This window comes from Pristis pectinata, chromosome 26, assembly GCF_009764475.1.
Source record: "Pristis pectinata isolate sPriPec2 chromosome 26, sPriPec2.1.pri, whole genome shotgun sequence".
Classification (NCBI taxonomy): Eukaryota; Metazoa; Chordata; class Chondrichthyes; order Rhinopristiformes; family Pristidae; genus Pristis; species Pristis pectinata.
This window is the reverse complement of record NC_067430.1, coordinates 32158783-32178516: the sequence shown is the minus strand read 5'-3', so window position 1 is coordinate 32178516 and position 19734 is coordinate 32158783. Positions and strand designations below refer to the sequence as shown.

General features: G+C 42.7%; 1 protein-coding gene across 9 annotated transcripts in view; it reads left to right on the top strand.

Moving 5' to 3' along the window:
- mib2 (MIB E3 ubiquitin protein ligase 2) overlaps positions 1–19734 on the top strand; it is a 215715-nt gene that overhangs the window by 115131 nt on the left and 80850 nt on the right. For 8 of the 9 annotated variants that reach the window (XR_007958246.1, XR_007958247.1, XM_052039212.1 and 5 more), the window contains 2 exons: positions 11653–11759; positions 14570–14764. Coding sequence is in view for 7 of the 9 variants with exons in the window: in XM_052039212.1 (XP_051895172.1) it covers positions 11653–11759; positions 14570–14764 (302 nt within the window). In the remaining 2 variants the exon portion in view is untranslated. The remainder of the gene's footprint in view (positions 1–11652; positions 11760–14569; positions 14765–19734) is intronic. The other variant, XM_052039217.1, reaches the window with a different exon arrangement.

The window sequence follows — 19734 nt, the reverse complement described above, 5'->3', positions numbered from 1 at the left end:
ACAGGCAAGCCAATTCTGAATCCACACGGCCAAGCCTCCCTGGATCCCTTGGCCTCTGACCTTCTGAAGAAGCCTACCATGCAGAACCTTATCAAACGCCTTACTAAAATCCATGTAGACCACATCCACTGCGCTACCCTCATCAATCTTCCTGGTCACCTCCTCAAAGAACCCTATCAGGCTTGTGAGGCAAGATCTTCCCTTCACAAAGCCATGCTGGCTGTCCCTAATCAGTCCATGATTCTCTAAATGCTCATAGATCCTATCTCTTAGAATCCTTTCTAGCAGCTTACCCACCACAGACGTAAGGCTCACTGGTCTGTAATTCCCTGGACTATCCCTACTACCTTTTTTTGAATAAGGGGACAACATTTGCCACCCTCCAATCTTCCGGTACCATCCCCATGGACAACAAGGACTCAAAGATCCTAGCCAACATTTCAGCAATCTCCTCCCTCACCTCACGAAGCAGCCTGGGGAATATTCCGTAAGGCCCCAGGGACTTATCTGTCTTAATATTTTCTAACAACTCCAAAACATCCTCTCTCTTGATATCTACATACTCTAGAACATTACCTTCACCAACACTGTCCTCAGCATCATCAAGACCCCTCTCCTTGGTGAATACTGAAGAGAAGTATTCATTGAGAACCTCACCCACTTCCACAGCTTCCAGGCACGTCCTCCCACCTTTGTCTTTAATCGGACCTACCTTTACTTTAGCCATCCTTCTGCTCTTCATGTACAAGAAAAAAGCCTTGGGATTCTCCTTAACCCTACTCACCAAAGCCTTTTCATGTCCCCTTCTCGCTCTCCTCAGCCCTTTCTTGTTCCTTCCTTGCTACTCTATATTCTTCACGAGCCCTATCTGATCCTTGCTGCTTACACCTTATGTATGCTGCCTTCTTCCTAACTAGTTGTTCCACCTCTCTCGTCACCCACGGTTCCCTCACCCTGCCATTCTTTCTCTGCCTCACTGGGACAAATTTATCCCTAACATCCTGCAAAAGATCCCTGAACATCGACCATATCTCCATAGTACATTTCCCTTCAAAAATGTCATCCCAATTTACACTCACAAGTTCTCGCCTTATAGCCTCATAATTTGCCTTTCGCCAATTAAATATCTTCCTCTCCTCTTTGCTCCTACCCCTGTCCATGACAATTCTAAAGGTTATGAAGCAGTGATCACTGTCCCCCAAATGCTCACCCACCGATAGATCTGTCACCCGACCCGGTTCATTACCTAAAACTAGATCTAATATGGCATTCCCTCTCGTCAGCCTGTCAACATACTGTGTTAGGAATCCGTCCTGGACACACATAACAAACTCCGTCCCGTCTAAACCTTTGGCACTAAGTAGGTGCCAATCAATATTTGGGAAGTTGAAGTCTCCCATGATAACAACCCTGTTATTTTTGCATCTTTCCAAAATCTGCCTCCCAATCTGCTCCTCAGTATCCCTACTGCTACTGGGGGGCCTATAGAATACTCCCAGGAGGGTAACTGCTCTTCTCCCTGATTTCCACCCATATTGACTCTAGAGAGGATCCTTCTACATTATCTACCCTTTCTGCAGCTGTAACTGTGTCCCTGACCACTATCGCCACCCTTCCTCCTCTTCTCCCCCCCCCCCCATCCCTTTTAAAACACTGAAAACCAGGAATATTCAATATCCATTCCTGCCCTGATGTCAGCCATGTCTCTGTAATAGCCACAATATCATAGTCCCATGTACTTATCCAAGCTCTCACTTCATCTCCCTTATTCCTGATGCTTCTTGCATTTAAGTAAATGCACTTTAGCCCATCCGCCTTACTACTTTTATAGCCTGTACTCTGCTTCTCCTTCCTCAAAGCCTCTCTACCTGTTAGATCTGACTTTTCCCCATCCCCTTCTTCCTCTGACCTACTCCTCCGGTTCCCTTCCCCCTCACAATCTAGTTTAAACCCTCCTGAACCACCCTAGCAAACCTGGCTGCAAGGATATTGGCCCCTCTCAGGTTCGGGTGTAACCCATCCTCTCTGTACAGGTCCCACCTTCCCCAGCAGAGATCCCAATGATTCAAAAATCTAAAACCGTCCCTCCTGCACCAACTTCTCAGCCACACATTTATTTGCCATCTCCTCCTATTCCTGCCTTCACTTTCCTTCATCTATGTTCTTGGTAACCTCCTTGAAAAACTCTACAAGATTCGTTAAACGCTATTCCTAATCAGCCCTTGGTTGTCCAGATACTTGTATATCCTATCTCTCAGAACACCTTCCAATGATTTACCTACTACTGATGTCAGGCTCACCGGCCTGTAATTACCTGGTTTACTTTTAGAGCCTTTTTTAAAACGGAACAACATGAGCTACCCTCCAGTCCTCCGGCACCACACCCGTGGCTAAGGACATTTTAAATACATCTGCCAGGGCCCCTGCAATCTCTACACTAGTCTCTCTCAAGGTCCGAGGAAATAGCCTGTCAGGCCCAGGGGATTTATCCACCTTTATTCGCTGTAAGCCATTTGGCCCATATCCCTCTAAACCTTTCCTAGCCAGTACATGTCCAACTGTCTTTTAAAAGTTATTATTGTACCTGCCTCAACCACTTCCTCTAGCAGCTCATTCCATATATGTACCACCACCTGTGTTTTTAAAAAAAAATGTTGCCCCTCAAGTTCCTATTAAATCCCTCCCATTTCACCTAAACCTATGCCCTCTAGTTCTTGATTTCCCCAACTCCTGGAAAAAGACTGAGTGCATTCACCCTATCTATGCCCCTCATGATTTTGTACACCTCTTAGATCACTTCCCAGTCTCATACGCTCCTGGAAAAATGTTGTAATCTGTCCAAGTGCTTTTTAAATACTGTGATTACACCTGCCTCTATCACCTCTTCTAGCTGCTTGTTCTGTATACCCACCACCATCTGTGTGGAAAAACTGGCCCCTCATATTTAAGGGAGATATGATATTTCCCCTCTCACCTTAAACCAGAGTGTTGTAGAACAGAGAGATCTTAGGGTACAGGTATCTAGTTCCCCGAAAGTGGCAACGCAGGGTGGTGAAGAAGGCATTTGGCACGCTTGCCTTCATCGGTCAGGGCACTGAGTACAAGAGTTTGGACATCATGTTGCAACTGTACAAGATGTTGGTGAGACCGCACCTGGAGTACTGTGTGCAGTTCAGGTCGTCCAGCTGTAGGATGGTTGTCATTGGGCTGTAAATGGTGCAGAAGAGATTCATGGAGATGTTACCAGGATTGTTGAGTAATAGGGAGAGATTGGATAGGCTGGGGTTTTTTTTCCTAGAGCGTAGGACGCTGAGGGGTGACCTTTTAGAGATGTATAAGATCATGAGGGGTATAGATAATGTGAATAGTTGCAGTCTTTTTCGCAGGGTTGGAGGGCATAGGTTTAAGGTGAGAGGAAAAAGATTTAAAGTGGATCTGAAGGACAACTTTTTTTTTACACAGAGGGTGGTGAGAATGTTGAGTGAGTTGCCAGAGGAAGCTGTAGACCTGGGTACAGTTACAACATGTAAAAGGCATTTGGACAGTGACATGGATAGAAAACATTCTGAAGAATATGCGCTAAACACAGGCAAACGGGACTAGCTCAAGTAGGCAACTTGGGCGAGTTGGGCCAAAGGGCCTGTTTCTGTGCTGACTCCATGTCCTCTGGTTTTGGACTCCCCTACCATTAGAAAAAGACTGTGATTACCTACCATATCTATCCCCCTCACTTTATAACCCTCTGTAAGGTCACCCCTTGACTCCTGTGCTCCAATGAGGATAATCCCAGCCTATCCAACATCTCCTTGTAACTCAGGCAACGTTCTGGTTACTCTCCTCTGCACCCTTTCTAATGCTACCACATCCTTTCTGTGTGTGAAAACCAGAAGTCCACACAGTATTCCGAGTATGGCCTAATCAATGTCTTGTACAGCTGCACATGATGTTCCAACTCAATACCCCTGCATACAAAGGCAAACGAGCTAAAAGCTGCCTTCATCACTCTATCCATCTGTGTTGCCATTTTCAGAAAGCTGTGAACTTGCACCCCAAGGTCTCTCTGTATATCAATGTTTCAAAAGTTCCTGCCATTTACTGTATACGTCCTGCCAATATTAGACAACCCAAAATGCATTACCTCACACTTATCTGGATTAAATTCCATCTGCCACACTCTGCCCAGCTTCTCACTGATCTATGTCCCCCCATATCCTTAACTCGCTATCTACAACTCCAGCAATCTTCATGTCATCAGCAAACTTGCTTATTAGACCACAGACTTTCTCATTCAAGTCATTTATATATGTTACAAACAATAAAGGTCCCAGCACCAATCCCTGCAATTCACCACTGGTTACAGACATCCGGTCAGATAACACCCTCCAACCTTCTGCCTCCTTTCACTAGGCCAATTTTGGATCCATTTTGCCAATTTAGACCCCATGCGCCCTAACTTTCTGGACCAGCCTACCTTGTGAGACTTTGTCAAGAGCCTTGCTAAAGTCCATGCAGAGAATACCTACCGCCCTGCCTCCATCACTTTTCTTAATAATACTTCTTCACCCTTCACCCCGGCTATGCATTTTTAAACCTTGTTGTACTATAACCAAATGAGTGTTGTTTAATTAATGATGCCTTTCTGAAGTGCTTCAACCTATTTAGTGTTGAGAAACGTGGCCCTTCAGCCAAGCTCCTTGGGTTAAACACTGGGTTAACTTAAAAGAAACTAGATTAATTGTTTCAGACCAGTAAATGTAATAACTACAGTTTGGGTCCAGAAATAATTAGAATATATTTCTTCATTATGTTTCGTCCACATTACTACATTGAGGTTCCAGGAGCAATTGATGATGTTCAAACTACTGTGAAAACATGAATTCTTAGGATTGAAGAACCAGAGCTTACATGAGTTAATTGGGAAGTAAGTGTTTCTCTTTCACCGACACTTGTTTCTCATCCACAAATCTGGTGATTCAGATTGTTTTGTGTATCACTGTCTTGCATTAGACTTAGATAATATTAGAACACATATGTATTGCTCTCAGTAGCAATTTTTAGAGCTATTTTAAAACCTGTTAAAGTTTTGGGGGTTAAGTATGAAAGATTACCTGGTTGTTAACTGCACTTCATTGAGAAGCACAACCCTTTTATTGCAAACTTAATTGGAAGTGCTGGAAGCAGATACAAAGCAACGTTTACAAGGCATATAGACAGGCACGTGAACAGGCAGGGAATGGAGGGATATGAACCATGAGAAGGCAGATGGGATTAGTTTGAATTGGCATCATGGTCGGCACAGACATCGTGGGCTAAAGGGACTGTTCCTGTTCTATGTTCTAAATGAAATTGCCTTTGCTGTGGAACTTTCATTGTACTGTCATCACTATTGTCTTCAAAAACCATTAACAAGTCATTTTAAAAAATCTGACCCAGTCCCCTACAAATCCTAAAGTGTAAGGCTAACACTACTGGCAGGTGAAATAATAGGAACATTTCAGACGATCTTAAAAAGCAAGTGCTTCATAAACAATGGCCATATAGATTTGAAAGCTGAACTTCTGACTCAATGTTTATGAATAGACATCATAGACAATGAATAATGGTAATTTCAGTGAACAGTCTGTTTAGAAATCCATAATGCTCAGATGAAGTTCAAAATGATTGAATGATCATTGATTAATTGAAAAGTTCAGGGTGAAATGAGTGGCCGGTATGAGTTCAGGGAATGTGTGAAAGTTGTGGGCGTATTAGACAAGATGCTGAGTGACCCACGGCAGACACATTGTCAATGTCAAAAGCTTGCTAATTTGGCAAGAAGTACAAAAGCAGTGAGAAAAGGAGGGACAGATGGACAGAATTTAATACTGACACATGTACAGCATGACAAATTGAGAGGGAATCTGTATGATTGTGGTGTGCACGAGTGGAATTCTACAAGGAGACTAAAGGAACTGGGATTAATTGTTGCTGTCAGTGTCTGGAAATTCAGCAAATCAATTTTTGAAGCAAATGGGACTCCTGATGTGTAGACTGAACATTAGAATATCTGTCCACAGCTAAAGCTGTAAAATCTATTGGTCAGATTATTTGAGAATTCCATTCCATTCTGTGTACTAATTTCAGAAAAGGACTTGATACTCTGGGGCCATTGCAGAGAATGGCAGCGAGAATAATCCCAATTACAACGTGGATGAATTATTAAAGACAAGGAATCTCAAATTTCATTCTTAATAAAAAAAGAAGCCAAGGTGACCTCATTGGTAGCATGTTAAATGGTATATATGTTAAATACAGAACATTGTCTCACAAGAAGGCAAGGCTAGCAAGAGCAAGGAGCCTATCTTTAAACATGAAAAGTAAATTTAGATCAGATAGCAGAAACATTTTACAAAGGGTAATAATAATCTACCAGTAAGGTTATAGAGAGGGCCATTACAAACTCTAGAATGGGCGAGTTGGAATGATATCATTGTAATGTTGTTCATTTAACAAATTTTCAAGGGATTAGTCTGAACTGGGTCAATGTAAGGCTAGGAATACCAGATGCCAGTGTTAGCTTGAAATGCATCGAGTCTTTCCTTCCTTTGGCCATGGGGAAACACGAGTTTGTACACTGTAGACAGAAATAATTCACAGCTTCAACACACTCCACATTATGGCCTGACCAAGTTTTCAGTAAAATGAATTGTTTGCAGTTTGTGGAAAAACGTGTAAAACCTGAACCAGGAAATATTTTGACATGGGATTTGCTCGATGTTTGTCTGTAGGTTTATGCAACTTATTTAAATATTCACCGTTGAATATTACTACTTTTCCTATAAATATCCTTTGATTGCTTCTCTATAACACAGGCAGTTAATTGTGGTTGGCCTCTGATAGCATGGAAGACAGAGTAGGGGCTGGGGTGCAGTGACAGCTGGCCAGTCCAGTAAGTTGCAAGCTCCACAACCGACTGCCTGCAATTTCCATCTCCCCCTCTAACCTCGCCAGCTCTAACCCAAGCTCCTCCAATCATCATATCAGTAGCTCTTACTGCTGGCTGCATGCACTTAATCTGCAGCTTTACATAAAGCTTGGGTAGATGCATCATTTTGTGAACATCTAACATTGCTATGTTGAAAGTTAAATGAATTGAAGCTTTAGGATTTATTCTTGCAATCAGAAGCTGGAGTATTACGAGTTTATCCTCTGTCCTTCTGGCACTCCGCACCAGACTCAGCCAGTTGGTCGTGTCAGCGCAGTTTTCACAGCTCCCCTGGCAGTAGGGGCATTCTCACTTTGTCTCACTGAATCCAAATCTGAATTGTTTGAATTATCACTTTGGCCTAAGTAGCTGATTACTGGACTTGAGCACCTTCAAGCAATTACAAAGTTAAATTATCAGCGCTTTTCTGCATTCTGTCAGAAGCACAGAGGATAAACATCTGAACTCAGAGGTGGGATGGCAATGGCATAACTGGTTCTGTTTTCAGTCCTTAATTTCCTTGTAGTATTTAGAAGGCTTGGTACATGTGTGACCTCACCCATCAGCACTGTAGAGAATGTTGATCCTTGTTTATTATTGACTAGAGCTTGATGTAGAAGAGCGAAAGTTTAGAAGCAGCACAAGAGAGGGAAGTGTGCACGTCACACTCATTCAGCACGGGACAGAAGGGAAAGATAGTGCTGTGTGAGATGGTAGTTCCGTGCTCGCCATTGCCAACACTGGTGCTATATTCTAGCTTTACTTAAATTCCTGGCTGCAGGAATGGGATGGATGTGTCTATGGATTGATGCAGGAGCAAAAAATGTAAGATGCTGGGAATCTGTTTAAAAAAAAGGAAATGCTGGAAGTCTTCAGCACGTCAGAGTTTATCGACAGAGAGTAATAGTGTTTCCTTTCGTTGGAACTCTTTCTGTATTTATCTCTGGATTGATGTTCCAGGCTACTGTAAGTAATCTTATAATTTAATCATTAAGCTGCTGTGTTCCTTGGGGTGAAGGAGATACAGCCCATGCCACAGCTGATACTGACATTGTTTCTGCCTGACAGATCACTCATAAAGATCTTTATTGAGCTTTTTATGTAATTTGTTTTTTAGATGCAAATCCATGGCAGCTGGTGAAACCCCAAACTAGAAGCTGTTTGGTTTCCTGTATCCACTTTCATCCTTTCAAAATGTTATATCGCCTCAAATCTTTGTTTTCTGATGGAAAGCGAAACAAATGTTGAAGTCTGCATTTCCTTATACGGACCATCTTCCACTGAACCTACATTGTCTATGGGATGAAGCCAAACTACCCAACCTAGAGCATTTCTTTTTGCTTCTCATTATCTTTTCCTTTATAACCTAGAGGAGTTGAGATGAAGCCTACAATTCCATGAGCTTTTGCTTAAATCCTTGTCATATCCAGAGGAAGCAGTTGAGGCAGATATGATAACAAGATTTAAAAAGCAACTGGACAGGTACTCGGGTAGGAAAGGCACAGAGAGAGCTGGTCTGATGCAGTCAAATGGGATTGGCTTGGATAGGCATTGGGGTCAGGATAAACAATGTGAGCCTGAAGGGCCCGTTGCTGTGCTGCACAATTCTATGATATATTTATTCCTGCCTTTGGGCAGCCAGAAGCCTCTCTGCTATTCCACTGCACTGAGTCGCCATCCACTCCCAGCACAATTACCGTCACTGAGTGTGTAAAGAATCTGCTCCATCTCTTCAAAGGCTTCCAGTAGTAATGACCCCAATCGGGATGGGCTTCACAAGATCACAAGACAAGGGAGCAGAAGTAGGCCATTCGGCCCATCGAGTCTGCTCCAAAGAAAAGGGAAAAAAGAAAAATAAATAAAAGAAATGAGAAATTGGGGGGTGGTTGGGGGGGGGGGGGGGCAAAAAAAAAACACTATTTTAACCCCAGTTTCCAGCTTTATCCCCATACCCCTTGATACCCCGACTATTTAGATATCTATCTCTTCCTTAAACGCCTCCAATGATCTGGCCTCCACTGCTGTACGTGGCAAGGAGTTCCACAAATTCACCACCCTCTGGCTAAAGAAATTTCTCCTCATCTCTGTTTTAAACCTGTACCCTCTAATTCTAAGATAGTGCCCTCTGGTCCTGGACTCACCCACCGAGGGAAACAGCTTGGCCACATCTACTCTGTGAGTAGATGTACTCTACACCTCTCTCTGCTTTGAACAGAGAACAAAGAATGGGACAGCAGAGCAACAGGCCCTTCGGCCCACCATGTCTGTACCAACCATGACACCAATCTAAACTAATGCATCTATCTACACATGTCCATATCACTCCAGTCCCTGCCTGTTCATGTGCCTGTCTAAATACCTCTTAAACGTCACTATTGTATCTGCTTCCACTACCTGGTAGAGTGGTCCAGGTGCTCTCTGTAAACAAAAAGTTGCCTGGCACGTCTTCTAAACTTTCCACCTCTCACCTTAAACCTTTGCCCTCTAGTATTTGACATTTCCTGGGAGAATGACTGACTATCTACCCCATCTATGCCTCTTATAATTTTATAAACTCCTATCAGATCACCTCTCAGTCTCCGACACTCCAGCGGAAACAATCCAAGTTTGTCCAACCTCTCCTTATAGCTAATACTCTCCAAACCAGGCAATATCTTGCACCCCCTCCAAAGCCTCCACATCCTTCCTACAGTGTGGTGACCAGAATTGTACTCGATATCCAAATGTGGCTAACCAAAGTTTTATACAGCTACAACATGACTTCCCAACTTTTAGACTCAATGCCGTTACCGATGAAGTGAAATGTACCGTACCCACCTTTACCACCTAATCCACTAGTGTTGCCGCTTTCAGGAGCCATGGACCTGCACCCGAAGATCCCTCTGTACATCAATGCTCCTAAGGGTCCTGCCATTTACTGTGTACTTTCCTCTTGCATTTGACCTCCCAAAGTGCAATGCCAAGCACTTGTACAAATTAAACTCCACCTGCCATTTCTCTGCCCAAATTTCCAACCGGTCTATACCCTGCTGTATCCTTTGACAACCACCTTCACTGTCCACAGCTCCACCAACTTTCATGTTGTCTGCAAACTTACTAATCAGACCATCTACATTTCCATCCAAGTAATTTGTAGATATTGCAAACAACAGAGGTCCCAACACTGATCCTTGTGGAACACCACTGGTTACAAACCTCCAGTTAGACCTCCACCTACAGTGGAAAGCATTCTGACTGGTTGCATCACGGCCTGGTGTGGAAACTTCAAAGCACAGGAATGCAAGAGGCTACAGAGAGTGGTGGACTCAGCCAGTTCTATCATGGGTACATCTCTCCCCACCCATCGAGAACATTTACAAGAGGCGATGTCTCAGGAAGGCGACATCCATTATCAGGGAGCCCCCACCATCCAGGCCATGCCCTCTTCTCGATGCTGCCATCAGGCAGGAGGTACAGGAGTTGAAGACCCACACCTTATGGTTCAACAACAGCTTCTTCCCCACTGCTGAAAGGTTCTTGAACCCACCTGAAAAGCCCTAATTCTACCTCGGACTATATTTCCCTCAACTTTCACTAATGTCATTATGTTATTTCCTTTTGTTTATTGCGTCATGTGAGTTATGTATAATTTATGTTAGTTTAAATTTATGTAATTTATGTTTGTAGTATCCTGTGTTGCTGCTGCAAAAAAGCTAATTTTAATGGCATTTATATCCTGGTATGTATACCCATGACAATAAATTTGAACTTGAAAAACACCCTTTCACCACTACCCTCTGTCTTCAATGACCAAGCCGATTTTGATTCAATTTACCAACTCAACTTGGCTCCACAGTGACCTGCTTCCATGTGACTTTGGTTGAGGATTGATGGGAAATGTAAGCATAGCATCTCTAACCAAGACCAGTCTGGGCCAGACTCCTCATTCTTCCATCCTTGTGAGACACGCCAAGACACCCAGACATGTCAGATCTAGGGCAGTGAGGGGCACTCGGCTGCTGTTTACTGTAGAAGCTCTTGTTCACTTTCTTCCCAAGTTCACCATTTGTGTCAGGAGGCAGGAAAGGAAACTAGTGGTAGTAAAATGTGAACATTTACAACATATGTTGAAGGCTTTTTGTGTCTAATTTCTGCTTAAATGACTGTTTCTTGAAAGAAATAACACAGACAAAAAATGGTTAATAACTTGTCAGACCTTAACTCCTGCAGGAATTGTATTTTTAACCAAATATATTCCGTGTGATTTGTTGGTTATTTGCCCAGTTGAAAGTTGCCAAAATTTATTTTCTTTTCCAGTGCCTGTTCCTGTTTAACTTTATGTTGACAGTTGAAAAATTTGAAAGAATCTATATTTTATATTGATCATGTCATGCTATTTCTGTGCGGAACACTGTAACTGATAAGCTGACGAGAAGCTCTCCTAAGTATCAGAAAAGATTATAAAATGGACCAGTTCATAATTTAATCAAGTCTTTGAAAATTGTAAAAGATTACTGCTCTTAATATTTGGGTGATAATTAAGCTTCTTACCGAAAGAGGAATTTCTTCAGTGCTGCTATTACCAGCGTTAATCAAGCCTGAAGCTTTGTGAACTGGTAGAATATCAATGTGTTTTGTAAGTTGCCATACTCAGTCATGTTTAGAGATGTAGCTTTGGTTGCAATGTCAATTTTTCTCTTCCTTTTCAGTGTTCCTGTTGGTCCACGACAGAATCTGCCAAGGATTGTCCTAAAGGGGATCTTCCAGGGTAGTAAAGTTGTTCGAGGACCAGATTGGGACTGGGGCAATCAAGATGGTGAGTGCAATGAATTTTGTCAACTCTATTGATTTAATAACAACGAGTAATCTGCCATTGTTTGTTTTATAACAAACACACAAATTCACACATTTTCTTATTCACATATTAATTTTTTCATTCAAGGAAAAAATAACAGTCTGGTTTTTCTGAGTGAGATCCATTGCCCTTATTTGCTGATGTGCTTCCCAACTCCCCAAATTTGCCCTTGTGGATCCGGGAGATTGGTCTTGCTTTGCTGGAAGGACCTGGATCTGAGTGGCAGGACCTCAAACAACACTTCAGGGATTTGGTCAGGCCCGAACAGACTTGCCCACCAAGATTACATGCCTTCCAAATACTTGAGTAGAACTTCTGTGTCGATGTAATCCTGCCAACTGGGGGTTCACATAATAAAACTGCCAACATGGCACTAAAATCAGCTGCTTAAGGAATGCTAATATCTAGGGAATTCATTGTTCTGTACAATCTGAACTTCTATAGAAGCAGCAGGATGATTTCTAGGACCCTTGAGCCTGCTCCTCATTCTGATCAGATGGTCCTGTCCTAACTACTCTCTGAACCCTCCAGTTTCCATATGTCCAATAGAAGTCCGATCTCAATGGAAACATGAACCAGTTGTTGAGCCTGTTTCAGTCTAGCAGAGCTAGACCCTCCTGACATTACCTTAGAATAAATAATTGCCAGCTTTTAACTGGAGTTAATTAACATTGTTATTTATTTTTGTTCTCTGTTTCCGGTGAAACATCTTCACTGCATTAAAACAGTTCCATCCAGCACAGCATAGATGTGTTGCAGAATAAGTTGTGTATGTGTTATCTGTGGGGTGGCAGAGGTGTGGGCCAGCAGTTCAGTGGAACTGACTGATCTAATTAGTGAACTATTTGTGCAGAAATGGCTGCAGTTAGAAAACCTTGTGGAACACAATGGTAAAAGCACTTACCAAATCCTTCTGAAGTAGTCCTCTCAGTTATTTCAGTGCTAGAGATACAGGGATGGGAACTGTGGGTGCTGGCATTGTGCACAGACATTCCTGTCCAGTGGTGTAATTCCAGGGCAACTGGGAGAGGAAGCTTCTAAACTGCCTCTTGGCCTTGCATTTTATAGCACCTTTTACATCCCTTTAGGTACATCTCATGATGGCAACTGAGAGACAAGTGTTGGCCAGGACATGGAAAGCATCCACTAGAGAGTAGGCAGGGATTCTCTCGGATAAACAGCACAGCCTCAGCATTGTCCCGGAGTGTCAGCCTGGAGTTTTATGCTCGTCTCTGGAATAAGACTTAGAGTCATAGAACTCTACAGCACAGAAACAGGCCCTTCGGCACATCCAGTCCTTGCCAACCCGATCTTCTGCCTTGTCCCATCTACCTGTACCCGGACCATATCCCTCCAAACCTCTCCCATTCATGGACCTATCCAAACCTCTCTTAACTGTTACAATTGAACCCACATCTACCACTTCCGCTGGCAGCTTGATCCATGCTTGCACCACCCTCTGAGTGAAGTAGTTTCCCCTCAGATTCCCCTTAAATATTTCACCTTTCACCCCAGACCTCTGACCTCTAGTTCTAGTCTCACCTAACCTTAGGGGGAAAAAGCCTGCATGCATTTACCCTATCTATACCCCTCATAATTGTGTATACCTCTGCAAGATCTCCCCTCATTCTCCTGCACTCCAGGGAATAAAGTCCTAACCTATTCAACCTATCCCTATAACTCAGGTCCTCAAGTCCCAGCAACATCCTTGTAAGTTTTCTCTGCACTCTTTCGAGCTTATTGATATCTTTCCTGTAGGTGGGTGACCAGAACTGCACACAATACTCTAAATTTGGCCTCACCAACATCTTGTACAACTTCAACATAACATCCCAACTCCTGTACTCAGTGCCTTGATTTATGAAGGCCAAAGTGCCAAAAGCTCTCTTCACGACCCTATCTACCTGTGAAGCCACGTTCAAGGAACTATGGATCTGTATTCCCAGGTCCTCTTGTTCTACCGCACGCCTCAGAGCCCTACTATTCACCATGTAAATCTTACCCTGGTTTGTACTCCCAAAGTGCAACACCTCACACTGGTCTGCATTAAATTCCATCAGCCATTTATCAGCCCATTTTCCCAGCTGGTCAAGATCACGCTGCAAGCTTTGATAGCCTTCCTCGCTGTCTACTACACCCCCAATCTTGGTGTAATCCACAAATTTACAATTTCTGATGGAGATTAGTGTACCAGCCACTGATACTGTAAGTACCTCTCTGATGCACAGAAGATCAGTATCTTGCAGAATCCTAGCTTCAACTGGTCAAAGGCTCCATTCACGTGAAGTATAACAATTCCTAGGTGTCTAAACCTCATCGGTTTCTGCTGCATCAGCAATTACTAGATCTCCAAAGTGAAGGGCTAAAAATACTTTGTTCTTATTGTTTCAAGAAAAGAAGGTTAAGTGTTCTCCAGAGGAAGCATAGTATTATTTCTGTCCAAGCTGAGCTAGCTATTGTGCAGTTACTAACCTGTGCAGCTGCCCTGAAACTGCATGGCTTGTTTTTCATGAATGGAAATGAAGAGAGGGGAGAATTGTGCACTGTTGTCATCTGTTGGAGATCTTTACTGATGGCGTTCTTCATGCTGAATCTGGTCCTTTTACTCTGAGCTGGGTGTGAAGATCTTTTATCTCGGTTTAACAGCTTAGATTGCTGTGGAATCTGCATAACCACTGTCATTGGCCCAGCAACAGCAAATGGTTGATTGCAAAACAGATGAAGAAACTTCCTTTTTAGGACAATGTACAACAGTCCTTTTTGCTTTGTAGGTGGGGAAGGCAAAATTGGGAAGGTAATGGATATTCGTGGCTGGGACACTGAGTCAGGACGAAGTGTTTCAAGCGTCACCTGGTCAAACGGGACAACCAACGTCTACCGAATGGGTCACAAAGGGAAGGTGGACTTAAAGTACGTCACAGATGCTGCAGGAGGGTACTACTACAAAGACCATTTGCCAAAGCTTGGTATGTTTGGATTGTTTCTATATGGTTACCTCAGCAGGTATAAGCAGAGAATATGCCTTGAGCATTGGGTATACAGACCCTGTGCAGTGATGAGGCCCAGACCGTAAATTGTTTTATTTTCAATAAAGAACCCAGTCACATTTAACTTACACTTAACTCTGTTACTGACACACTGAGCTATTTATGATTTGTGGGCTTCTAAATGATTTATTGAAATATTTTACATCAAAGTTCGTCTAAGTGTGGCTTGTTACACCTCTTTCCAGCTCTGAACCTAGTACTAATCTTGGAGTCAGTAGAGTTGTACAGCACAGAAACAGGCCCTTCGGCCCACTACATCCATGCTAACCTTTTGCCCTTCAACACTGATCCCATTTGCCCCCATTATGGCCGTATCCTCTATGCCTCGCCTATTTAAATACCTGTCTCAAAAACCAAAATAATGCAGACACTGGAAATCTGAATTAAAAGCAAGAAATGGTATTGGTATTGGTTTATTATTGTCACTTGTACCGAGGTACAGTGAAAAACTTGTCTTGCACACCGATCGTACAGGTCAATTCATTACACAGTGCACTTACATTGAGTTAGTTCAGGGTGCATTGATGTAGTACAGGTAAAAACAATAACAGTACAGAGTAAAGTGTCACAGCTACAGAGAAAGTGCAGTGCAATAAGGTGCAAGGTCACAACAGGGTAGATCATGAGGTCAGAGTCCATCTCATCGTAGAAACATTTGGTAATTTTATTCACGATGTTCAGCAGGATGAGCCAGGTCATGACAGACCTGTGTCAGTGGTGGGAGAGTTATTGGAAGCCGTTCTGAGGGATAGGATTAATCTACACACGGAAAGGCAAATATCACTCAAGGACGGTAAGCATTATTTTGTGAGGGGGGATCTTGTATGACCAATTTCATTAAATTTTTCAACGAGGTAACAAAATGTATTGATGAGGACAGTGTGATTGACATGGACTTTAGTAAGGCCTTTGTTAAGGCCCCATATAAGATACTGGTCCAAAATGGTCCATGGGATCCAGAGAAAAGTGGCAAGTTGGATCCTAAATTAACTAAATAATAGGAGGGAGAAGGTGATGGCAAAGGGTTGTTTTTGTAATTCAAAGCCTGTGACAGTGGTGTACCACAGGAATTGGAGCTGGGCCCCTTGCTCGTTATATACATTAACAATTAGGATATGAAAGTAGGAAATATGAGTAAGTTTACAGATGACACAAAAATTGGTGGTGCTATTTACAATGGAGCATAGTCTTAGACTACAGGATAGGCAGAGCAATGGCAGATGGAATTTAAGTGTGAGGTAATACACCTTGGAAGGACTGCTAAGAGTAGGACATATATCATGAATGGTAAGGCCCTAGGGAGAATTCAGAATAGAGGAACCTTGGTGTACAAATTCCAAGGATTCCTGAAGGTAGCAGCACAGGTGACAAAAGCATATGAAATGCTGGCCTTAATTAGCCATGGCAGAAAATAAGAGTGGGGAGATTATAGTACAACTTTATAAAACATTGGTTAGGCCATAACTGCCACAATATTTGCAGTTCTAGTCACCACACCATAGGAAGGGTGTGACTGCACTGGAGAGGGTGCAGAGGAGATTCACCAGGATGTTGCCTGCGATGGAGCGTTTGAGGAGAGACCAGATAGGCTTGGTTTGTTTATCTTGGAGATGAGGAGGCTGAGGGGGAACCTGAGAGAGGTGTACAAAATTAGAAGGATCATGGATAGGGTAGATCACAGGAAACTTTTCCCCATAGCAGAGGTGTCTAAAACCAGAAGGCATAGATTTTGGTTAAGCAGCAAGAGACTGGGAGGGGATACGAACAATATTCCTTTCAGCCAGAGGGTGGTTGGAATCTGGAGTGGGCAGCGGAGGCAGAGAAAAAATAGCTAGACGAGCACTTGAATTGCCAAGATGTAAAAGGCTACAGTCCAAGTGCAGGTAAATGAGGCCAGTATAGTTGCGTACTCTGGTCAGTGTGGACATGGTGAGCTTGGGGCCTGTTTCTCTGCTGAATGACTGTATGATACAGGATCAGGCAGCCTTCTGTGGAGAGAGAAACAATTAACACTTCTGGTTGATGAATTTTTGTCAGGACTAGAAAAGGTAGAAAACGGATATGTGTCAAAGTTTCAAAGAAGGGAGAGGTTGGAGGAAGAGTGACAGAGAGGGTGCTGAAGATCATTAATGCAGAAGTTCTGTCTGGAGGAGAACCCACCTCCACACACTCCAGTCTGTCAACCATCTGTAAGGCACAAAGAAGGAGTATGATGGAATGCTCCACCTACCTGAATGAGTGCAGCTCCACCAAGTCTCAAGAAGCTCAATGGCATCCAGGACAAAGCAGCTGATTTGATTGGCACCCCATCCATCACCCTGAACATTCACTCCTCCGCCACTGACACACCGTGACCTCCGCATACACCATCTACAAAAAGCACAGCAGTCACTCTCCCAGGCTAATCCAACAGCCCCTTCCAAACCGTAAGCTCTGCAATCAAGGACAAGAGGATCAGGCAATGGGAACACCACCACCTGCAGGTTCCCCTTCAAGTCACACACCATCCTGATTTAGATGTATATGGCAGTCCTTTATGGTCACTGGGTCTAAGTCCTGGTAATCCCTTCCCAGCAGCACTCTGGGAGCACCTTCACCAGAGGGACTGCAGTGGTTCACAAGGATACTCTCCAACACTCAAGGGCAATGATGGATGGGCAATAAATGCTGGCCTTGCCATGTAATTCCCAAAAGAATGAATAAATATAGGAAATGAATGGACAAAAACACTGAAACAGTGAGGTACCAAAAACTGCAGTTACTGGAAATCTAAAATAAAAGAGAATGCTGTAAATATCTGGCTGGTTGGGACGTACGTATACGTGTGTAGTTCTGAAGTGATTTGGAGTTTCTGCCATTGATGACACACAGTAAGTCAACAATATCTGCTCAGGCTTCACCCCTCCCATCGATCTAGGACGACCTAAGGAATTGCCATGTGTAAAGAGGTGAAGCTGGTAAGGCCTATACACTTTTGAGATTAGATGAGTGATAGGTGAAAGACCATGTCAGAGATGAGGGGGAGAAGACTCTTCCCCCAGAGGGTAGTGAATCTTTAAAATTCTCTCCCCACTGGGGCTGTGTTGTCTCAGTTGCTGAGGATATTTAAAACAGATATTGATAGGAGTTTTGGATTATACAGGAACAGTGGGATGTGGCCCCCACCTGCTCCTCTTCCTTATGTTCAATAAACCAGCTTGCAGTGCTCATTGACATCCCCTGGTGGTTACATATCATGTTGCAATTACAGAACTGCAGCCCTAGGAACCATTATCAGCTTAGAGATAAACAAAGACATTTTCTCCCTTAAAGATAAAAAAAAGTAGTATAAATCAAGCTAATATGGTGCCTAAATAAATTTCAGTTTTATTAAAGAATGTACTAAAGGCTGACTTGATAACACCAAAGAATGCTGGCACTGGATGTTTCTTGCGTAGTTTAAAATATTAGAAGTGATCCTGATTTAGTTGACAATTATCAGTTACCTGTGTTGCAATCACTGTTTTGCAATGATTTGTGTGTTTTCCAATTGCAGGAAGACATCACATACATTTTCATTAAAATATTGCTATATTAATTCTCTTTGTTTCCAACACAGCCTTGTGTTATGTTCGCTCAGTACGGAAGCAGAGCTGTTGGCTTATCATGTCTATGCAGCGCCAACTTCCCAGCTGAAAATACATTCTCAAATCCCCATCCCCCTACTTTCCTGCATCTTTTCATGTTTTCCTTTTGAGTTTGCTTAGAGCCCTCTTAAATGCAGTGATTCCGTTTGCTTCAATAGCCTTTGGTAAGAATGCATTCCATACCTAGAGATTCCTTTGTTATGTGGAAAGAATATCAATTCACTTGTGGAAATGATCCTTATTGCAAAACCCTGACCAGGAAAATAACAAACAGATTTTCCATTTTAAGTGTTTGTACTGTTCTCTCCTGTATCCTCCCCTAGTTTAGTTAATAGTTTAGCTAGTTATCTTATAGTCACGTCCTTCAGTTTGTGCTCTCACCCTGCGGAATCATTAACCATTTTTCCATGAAAGGGATGTTCTGATCGGCACACTTTTGTAACTTCACAGTACTCAGTTATAGTGTATTACTTGAGCTATTTTTACACACTGCTCTTTTTACCTGCTGCATATAAATCTGCATTTGTTAAATATTTGTCAACTCCCCTAACCTGGCCTCCTCTGCAGTCTTCTGCATTCTTTCTCACAGTTTGCCTGCAGTTCTTCATAATCTCATTAGAACAAAATACTGCAGATGCTGGGGGCCCTCAGCTGGTCAGGGTTTATCAACCTGAACCAGTAGCTTGGTTTCTCTTAACAGATGCTGCCTGACCTGCTGAGTAATTCCAATGTTGACTGTTTAAGGTTAAAACAGAAACTGTTTGTCTCTGAGCAGATGCTGCCTGACCTGCTGAATATTTCCAGCAATCCTGTTGATACTACTGAGCTAATCTCTAAATCATTTAGGTTTATAAAGAACAAGAAGTCCCCTACAAATCACTGAGCAAGTTGCTGGTTAAAGCTTGTCAATCCGTAAAGCACTCTATTTAATTCCTGGTGTTTTATAACCTTCAGCATACTCAGTGAAAGTGTTTGTGAAGCATGGCATGCCATTTCTAGTTCATGACTCGCATCAAAAGTAAACAGGCTTACTTTTTGCAAATAATTGTAGCAGAGGATATCGGGATATAAATCATTGAAGAATAAACAAAAATGTGCTTAATTCTAAGATAAAATGAGTGTGTGCATGAATGAATTCACAAGTATTTGTGAAGCATTTGTAACAAAGAAAGACATCCCACAGGGTTTCACAGGAATGGTCTTTGATATTGAGCCAAAAAGAATTAGGTCAGATGACCAAAAACTTGGTTGAGGAGTTTAACA